The following is a 9,239-nucleotide window of genomic DNA, read 5'->3' on the forward strand; positions in this document are numbered from 1 at the left end:
TTTTGTGTGTAAAATTTAATGTTTTGCTGCACGTTTTAAGAAAGAGGAATCAACAACTCATGTTATATCATCTTTAATATGTTAATTTTATTTTAATTAGAAAATAAAAGAATAGATAATGATATTATTCAGACAATTTTTTTTTTAAAAAAGATTACAATACTATAGAGAATAAATATATGAAAGCATGGAATTGGATAAAAAATGGACAAAAAAAATTTGACCAAGTCAACAAATACTAAAGAAAAAAATGAGAAAAAAAAAATTAACGACACATAAAAATCTAAAATAAAAAATAATAATAGAAAAATGAGAGCAAAAATTGAAAACAAAAACTAAATTAAAGGGTAAAATAAAATAATGCTTTTAAAAAAAACAAAAAAACCAACTTAAAAAAGATATAAATCAATGATTTTTATCTGATTGATCTAAAAGGCATCTAGGTAATATTACTATACATTCAAAAAAAAAAAATTATATATATATAAAAACTGAAAATAGCCCTGGGTTGAAGGCATGTATATTTTTTATTTGGTCTCTAAAAGCATTTTAATATTTTCATTATTCATATAAAAAAATACCATGTTACCTTTCTAAGCTAGACTAAATGTTACTTGATTGAGGTGCAAAATAATAATTTTATTTTTCAAATTCATAATAAAATGTGTCTTGTATCTTTTGCTATAATAAATTAATTGTTTTCAACCCTTTCTATTTTAGTTTATTTTTTTTTATTTAGGTTGTTGGATTGTCAAATTGAGTCATTAATTCCATTTCAATTTCAAATCATATTGTCTTGGATGAGAATTAAAACCAAAAAAAACTAATTAATATGATGTATAAATAAATTTAAAAGAATATAACGAGATGACGTAATAAGATCTCAATTGGGGCTTGGGTTTTACCAAGTGGTTCACAAGTTGATTGCTGTGATTTGACTTGAAATGCCAAGTCGCTACCCTATATTTGAATTTCCTTGTTCAAAATTATTATATATTGATGATAATTAGATTACTGATCTTGAAGTTTCTACTACCAATTTAATAAATTAAGCCAACATTTCACACCAGTCTTCTTATTTTTACCACAAATCAATTATTCAATATCCTCTTGTCAAGAAACTAGAGGAATGCATGAAAGCGAACTTTATTTCTTTAAATAATATAGAGTTAACAATCATTTAGATAATGTTTATGGAATGTTTGTTTCATCTCAAGAAACATGTAACATAAATGATAGAATTTACTCGTTGAGAATGGAAGGGTTGATGAAGAGTTAAAAGATCATCCCAGATTCCTTATGGAAAGTACAAACGATAGGATTTTTCTTGTTTTTGACGATAATACTGGAAACTGGAATTGCAGTAGCTCACAATATGAGCTTCAGATCACTCAAAGTTTCGCAACAATTTAGAACTTGTTTTTTCGTTTTCATGAACTGACATCAACATTAAAAACACTGTAGCAATCTAGTATGGCCGTTTCAATTCAGAGAAAGAACAAAAAAAAATGTATAGCTGCTATTGCATTCAAGAATGAAAGTAATTTAGAGCCAAAGAAAGGCAGGGCTGGGCAGCTGATTTTTATTAGTGGTTTTTTTAGAGCATTATTCGAACACAATCTAAATAATTTTTTTTATGAAGTGATACTTCGGATAAGTCGAACAACTACACAAGTACTTATATATATAAACCAATGAAATACGCATGTATTTTAAAACACATCAACTTTGAAGTAACTACTACTTGAAAAAAAAAATGCATCCATTGACTCCAAAACAATGGTTGATTGAAAGAGATGCAACACAAGAATCGAATTTTTGTTATATTTTGTTATTGATAAATCTGTTGCTTATGTTTGATTATATTAAGGTAGTGTTTTTGATACATTAAATTGGATGTACATCAAGTTTTCAAATCTGTGCCCCAGATTTGGGGTCTGATAGTCAATCAAAGAAGTGAATTCTGCACTAATTTTCTTTGTTGGTATGTATCTAATCTACCTAGCAATATCGGACCATGAATTCTTGATCCTGTGTTCTTGGAAGTTGGCTTGCACCATTGATCTTCCAGAATTTAATGTAGTATCCTAGGTAAAATGTTGCTACTTCCTAGACTGAAACAGTATGTTCTGAGCTATCTTTGGTTCCAGTTTCCAATTCCTTTGCGACGGATGGCAAACGTGGCTTCACAGAACCGTCTAAAGAATGGTGTTCTTGCTCATGTTGAGCCAGCATTGTCCATATCAGAACCAGAAATACCATGACTAGTGAGAGAAACACCATTGATGCCCACACCATTCGAACGTATCTTTTCAATGGTTTGCAATGGTACAAAAGGATCTCAGAAAACGCATCCTTCACCGCTTTACACTGTACTAGATTTTCCATCTCAGGGTACACGTTTAGTAGGCTCTGAATGGATGTGCTGTATGCCTCAACTGTTCTATAATAGTTAGGCGATATGAATTGTCCGTTGGCACATGTTCCATTGTCGAAACTGGAGCAAGTAAGAACCTTCAATACCTGTGGAGAGTGGAATAGAACTTCATTTAGTGAACATGAACAGAGAACATATTTGGGGCTACAAAAACTTTTTGATCTTCCCTTTGACATACCTGTGGGATCTCACCGATTCCGATTGTGTTAGCAGGGCACTTATCAGGCTGGTATTGGTATTCAGGTGGTGCTGAGAAGGGATTGCAAACTGTATAAGGTACTCCTTGCATGGTTGATAAGTTTGCATTCACCTGAAATGTTTCATCAGAAGAAAGGTATGATATAAATCACATGGTAAAACGATAAGGTTCAATCGGGGAGAAAAACAAATTGCAACTCGGAGATAATGTCCTGCGAATCAACCTCATTAACAAGTCTGTAGATCCCTCGACTGACATCAAATAACACTGCTTTTGCTGAGAGCAATTGATCGCAGGGAAGGATTGAACTCAAGCTGTTGTTGTAAGGATTCTGTTGGAAGTTTTCGAGAGCTGCACATGAATCTGTTGAAAAGCTGCAGAAAAATGTTCATGTTCCCTCAATTAGCTGGTATTGAGAAATTGAAGCAATGGAAAGAACTTGGACTTACTTTTCTAAGAAGAAATACAGCCCAAAGAACAACCAGCATAGAACAGTCAGGATCCAACACACAACAATTAATCTGCTAGAGAAAAATCATAAGAAATTGTATATGACAGTCAATTCTCTCTTTTAGGAAATGTTCTAGTTCGGCTATGTACGCGTTGTTTATTTTACTTACACGTATAGTGGTCGCCGTAACCTCAGAGTTCCACAGACTGCAATAGAATGAATTCAAACACAAAATGAGAAATATATTCAACTTGATCATAATGACGAAGAAAGTGATAAATAATAATAAATTGCCAGCACTTGGAACTTTTCCTGTCCAATTCTGGTTTTACAAGGTTCAAAAGTTGTATCGACTAAACTATAAATTCCAAGTGTGGTAGGACTCAGGAGTTGGACACATAGGGAGAAATACCTGAAAGAGCAATTAGTGCTGCCAGGTTCAAGGAAATTGTCACTGTGGTTACAATATAACTGCAGCAAGTATCATAGCTATCTTTCAGACAAGCTCAAATGGACATGGATATACATAATTTGCACGGGAGAGACAAACTTACACTATCTTGAGACCCTTATCGATCAAGTGCCTATTCTTCCGAGCTCGCCTCTGTATATCAGCAGCTTCAGCATCAAGTTTCGCTGATGTGGTGGTAAGGAAGGTAGATGCCCGAGCGGCAGCCCTTTGTTTGGATACTCCTAAATTCTCTTTCATGTCTTTCATTACTCCTGTTGTGTTGTACATGGTTTTCCACGCGTCATTCGCCGTGTCAATGATGATGTCCGCCGCATTTTTAGCTCGTGAACGGAACTTCGCATTCCCTCCAAGAACTAGCCCAGATGCAGTTCTGCAGATAGTTCACTTGTCACAAACTGTTGCAGCATTTATGTTATTTGGATTTTGGATTGCGAATGTGGTGGGACTTACATTGCTAGGGTAGTGAAAAATATAGCCAACAGAACAGGCCAACATTGCTTGTGGCAAGGTAATCTTTTCTTCAGGTGTCCATACCTTCTAGTTTTACAGCAGAAAGCAGTTGCTAGCAGAAAGCCTCCATATGCTATGCCACTCAGAAGCCAGATTACCCCGATGACATATCCATAAACTCCTGTAAATATGGCTGACTGCAGAAAATACAACATGTTATTTCTCTGTGATTTTAGCTTTTACGAAAATTTCAGAAAAAACTAAATCATTAGGACCATACTACCATGCTACAAGACTAAAGAAAATCTTCTGGGATTACATCAGTAAATGCTAAAATTACGGTGGCAAAACTGATTTTCTATAATTAATATCTATTTAAAGAGAGTGAAAGGGAATTACACTCCAATAATGTTTGTTTTTGATATCATATCCTCCTTTATATTTCTTGAAATTTTCAAGTGGATCCAACCTCACAGTATCATCTGACCGTATCATAGGTTGTGATACATTGTTTACATCACGAACATATGTACCTGATAAAACAAGAAACATACCAAGAAATCAATCATTAGCTTAAGGGCTAATTAGTTTTTTCCAACTAACGAAAAGGGCTAGTTTGAATTCTTGGATTAAAGCCTACTTCAAGTTTCAAAACCTTATTCAATGAAATTATCAGGTCTTACCAGGCTTAGAAGAATTTGAAGAGAATGTTTGTCCTCCAATGAGATTTGAGCCTAAAATGACCAAGAAAATTAAGGAAATCAAACCAACTGGTGTCGCATCTGTGGAGCCCATTTTCAACCTGTCAAACAATTAGGAATTAGTAAACAAATGCTCATGTAAAATTGCTTTGACCAAAATTGAAGCAGCCATGATTTTCCACCTAACCTTCTGCTAATGCTAACGGTGCTTTTGAACCACACGAAGAATGGACTGACCTCGCCCATCAAACAAGTTTCAAACAGAAAAACTAAAACCCATTATACAAATTCTCAATACTTAAACCAGAACCTGATCAACAAGAGATGATTAAGAGAAGAAGGTGGTTTAACTTTAATTTTCATGGTTAAACTAATAAACCTCTCTAAAGGAAAAGAAAAGATTAAATAAAAAAAGGGCAATACTTTAGCTTCAAGTGTGAATGGAGGAGAAAGATACCTTCTTCTCCATTAAAACGTATGCACAAATTTTACAGAAGCAACTTCTTAGCAAGTTCAAGAACATTTTTTAACCTACTGAATCTGAGCACAGGAACCGCACGTAGGGAGCAACAAGATCAACAATTTCTTCTCCAGAATCACAAAAAGTTTCAAGAAAGATTATGTATGCATGCATGTTCTTCAAATTCTGTTATCCATATTGCTCTATTGTACAAGAGGTTTCGAGCTCAAATCTCTTCTGGAGTAAAAAATGACAGAAGAAGAAAGAGAGAGCACTAAGGGCATATAGATGCCACCAAAATTTGAGAAGCAAGAAAAGATACACAACAAACAACAAAATATCTATTCAGATAACTTACCAGAAGTACTAGGAGTTAACCACTCCTTCAAAACCCTCCTTCAATCTGTACTTCAATATCTCAACAAAAAACCTTCCAAGATTTCAAGTTTCTCCAAAATCCTCTAACAGAAACTCCTCATAGATGATCAAGAAGGTTAAGTATCTATGCAAATCCAGCTCAAACCGCAGATGAAGGGAAGAAAATATATAGTATCCCCCAAGTCAAGAATGTCAACTGAAAAAACTTCTCTATAATTTCATATCCCTTAACCAATTTTTCTTCATAACTTCGAAGGAAATTACAAAAATCTTTGAACAACATCAAATTTTCAACCCACTATTTCAAATACTTAATTAAGCTCGCCCGTGTCAAACACTCCCATAAATGAGTAGAGAAACTTTGGTTATTTTTCCACTTAATCCACTTCTAATCAGATTACACCAACTCCATACAACATTTTTTCTTGTACGTCTTACTTACTCGGTTCTAAACAGTAAACAGAACCAAAAGTTAATGGAGTTGCATGACGATGGTCAAGCGGCTAAAAATCACTTGTGGTCCTTGTACTTCGTGTCATAGTAAAATCAAATCCTTCACTTCTAAATTAAAACAAATCAACCCTTTTTCTTGTAAATAAGATGGTGATGTGAAACTCCTTTTATCAAACTCATTTGCTTATTAAAATTCTAGATGAATGCAACATGTTATGAAATAATTAGATTGGAGATCTCAAACATGTTAAGGATATCTCACCAGCCAACAATCATGGATACAAGTAGATCAATGGTATATCGCCAACCAGTAATAATGAACACAATCACACCAAGAAAATCAAATTTCCTTAATTAGCACCATATTAAACAGCACTAGATTTCCTGCTATCATTGACCATGCTGCAATATTGCAATTAGCGCATGATAACCTTGTATATATGTGCGCGCGCGCGCTATTATTATGAATAAACATCAATCATAAAACCATCTTTGTTCTATTAGATGGTATCAGAAGCTCTAACAAACAATCAAAATACATGGCCTTGTCTGAATCCAGCCAAAGCTCAACCCAAAGCCCTGCTGTTGTTCTTTCCACTTCCAACACACCAAACAATCTAGTTGCTTCATAACTTCACATTAGACTCAATGACACAGATTTTTCTGCCTGACGTGCACAATTTAAGTCACTTTTTATTGGATATGACTTGCTTGGCTATGTTGATGATTCAGATCCAACTCCACCAATGGACACCCCTACCTATCTCTTGTGGTTTAGACAAGATTAATTTCTTCTTCAGTTTATGAATGTGTTGTCACTCTCATAGACTTATACAAAATATCTCAAAAAGATTAGCAGAAGCTAAACAATCTTTTTGCTAACCAATCATGATCTCGTTTTATGCACTTGAATGATAAATTGACTCTCTTTTGTGGTTCCTGCTCTGTTTCAGACGTTCTTCAATCTACAAAGTCCATCATGGATGAACTTGCTATTAATGACACCCCAGTAACTGAAATCGGAGCTTTAATTCACATCATTAATAGCATTGGAAGTTAATTCAAGGAGTTGATTACTCCTAATAAAGATGATACCTATGAGTGGCCAGAGTTTCAAAGTACTTCCTCGGATTCTCTAATGGTATTGAATAGCACAAGTGTTCCTTTATCAACTTGGCACAATCGTTTGGGACACCCTTCTCTTCATATCTTGCAGCAATTACTTAAAAATCTCTTTATTCCTCTTTCTTCAGCTAATCTTTAAGTCTTTCCCGTGTGAATCTTGCTTGTGCAATAACAACAGTCATCAACTCTCTTTCGGTACTTCAACACTTACAAGTCGTTATCCACTTGATCTAGTTTATAGTGAAGTTTGGGGACCGGCCCCATCAATTTCATCGATCATTTTACTAAATATACATGGCTTTATCCAATGAAAAACAAGTCCGATGTCTATACCATACTTCCTAAATTTTCTTCTCACAGTTTGTAAGACTCTACATATGGTGGTGGTGGTGAGTATCAAAAACTTAAACTTTATTTGCGTATTACTCATCTTCTTGTATCTTAACACAATAGTGCTGTCGAACATCGACATCATCACATTGCTGAAATTGGTGCCTTCAATATTCTAGTCTTTTACTTTTCGAACAGAAATATATCTGATTAATTGATTGTCTACAGTCTACACCACTTCTAGATATGAAAAACATCATTTTAAAAAGCTCTATAAATAATTGTCTAGCTGCAAAAAAGCTATGCACTTTTGGTTGTTTGTGTTATCCATAACTTCGACCCTACACTTAAAATAAACTTCAAGCTAAATTGCGTCGTGTTTTTTTCGGATATTCTAACTCTCAAAGTGCTTATATTTGTTTCGACACTTAAAGTGCGTATGTTACCCATCATTTATAGTGATAATCTTGGTGCCACGAATTTCTGTGCCAATCATGTGTTTCACTCACGAATAAAACACTTAGCGCTTGATTACCATTTTGTTCTTGTTCGTGAGAAGGTTAATCAAGGTCAGCTTCAAGTCAAACATAGTTCAACCAAGTATCAACTTGTTTATGCATTAACACAGCCTCTCTCTCAGCAAAGTCTAGGCTTTCTAACGTCCAAGATTGGTGTCTTCGATGGAAGCAGTACCATCTTGTGGGGGCATGTTTTGGATATCTCACCAACCAACAATCATGGATACAATCAGATCAAGGAGACCTCACGAACCATCAATCATGCACATAATCAGATCTCCTTGATTAGCTCCATATTAATCAGCACTAGATTTCCTGCTATCATTGGCCCTACAGCAATATTGTATTGCCATAATCAGTGCATGATAACCTTGTGTACTTCTTTCGTGAATAAACATCAATCATAAAACCATCTTTATTCTATTATAAATACATCATATTATGAAATAACTGGATAGGAGTTCTCAAATAGTCAGTGCTTGGAAACAAAAGGGTTGAGTTGATTAAGTATAAAGTAGAGGAATTAGCTTGAAAAGATGTAAAAAGTAAAGGGATCGTGTGTGATTTTCAGCCCATGAAATACGAATTTATTTCCTCACAAAAGTCCATCTCGTTGTCTCCTCTGTTATAGAGTAAAAAATAGACCAAAATCTTGCATTCTGGTCAAGGTAAAGACCCCTTTGGGCTTTGGGTCGTCGTCTTTTGATTTGTAACTTGTTTCTTTTATTTAAGGTGTGAATGAATCTAACTAAGACTGTATTAAAAGACAAGGAGCACACATGCTGCCTTGCCTTATTAAAACTTGAAGGAGAAAGGAACCCTCTTCTCACCACTTGCTTTCCCGACCAAGGAGAAGTCAACAAGATACAACAGATAAAAAAATAATTTCAACAGTACAAAGGTAAAAAGAGATAGGATTTTATTGTTTTTTTCGGCTTAAATGACCGCAAAGAATTCAAGAAGTAAGGGGGAATTTAGAGTCATTTTTGTTGGTGTTTTTGGACCCCCAAATGCACAATAATTGAACATCATAGTTTTTAGATTTACTCGATTAACCGGTTGAAAGATTTATAATTCAGATCACAAGTCAAGTCGTGATTAATAACTTTACCTAAGAATACTCAACTTCATAAGCAGATACTCAACTTCACGAGTAATAAATAGCATAGTGGATACAAGATTGGAGTATAAGATGGTCCAAATCTATCCCTTTACGCTAGTTTATGACATGCACAGTTTTCTTAAGGGAAAAATACCTCCTCATT

General features: G+C 34.5%; 1 protein-coding gene across 1 annotated transcript; it reads right to left on the reverse strand.

Annotated features, from left to right (window-relative positions):
• Positions 1-1,826: 1,826 nt before the first annotated feature.
• On the reverse strand, positions 1,827-4,956 carry LOC118048648 (uncharacterized). Its single transcript, XM_073410508.1, has 9 exons — positions 4,898-4,956; positions 4,693-4,811; positions 4,409-4,542; positions 4,010-4,206; positions 3,642-3,929; positions 3,500-3,558; positions 2,860-3,293; positions 2,616-2,747; positions 1,827-2,523 (listed from the first exon to the last, which is right to left on the reverse strand). The coding sequence occupies exons 1-7, from the start codon at positions 4,954-4,956 to the stop codon at positions 3,253-3,255; spliced, it is 897 nt and encodes a 298-aa protein (XP_073266609.1). The 3' UTR covers positions 1,827-2,523; positions 2,616-2,747; positions 2,860-3,252.
• Positions 4,957-9,239: the final 4,283 nt, after the last annotated feature.

This window comes from Populus alba, chromosome 7 (assembly GCF_005239225.2).
Source record: "Populus alba chromosome 7, ASM523922v2, whole genome shotgun sequence".
NCBI lineage: Eukaryota > Viridiplantae > Streptophyta > Magnoliopsida > Malpighiales > Salicaceae > Populus > Populus alba.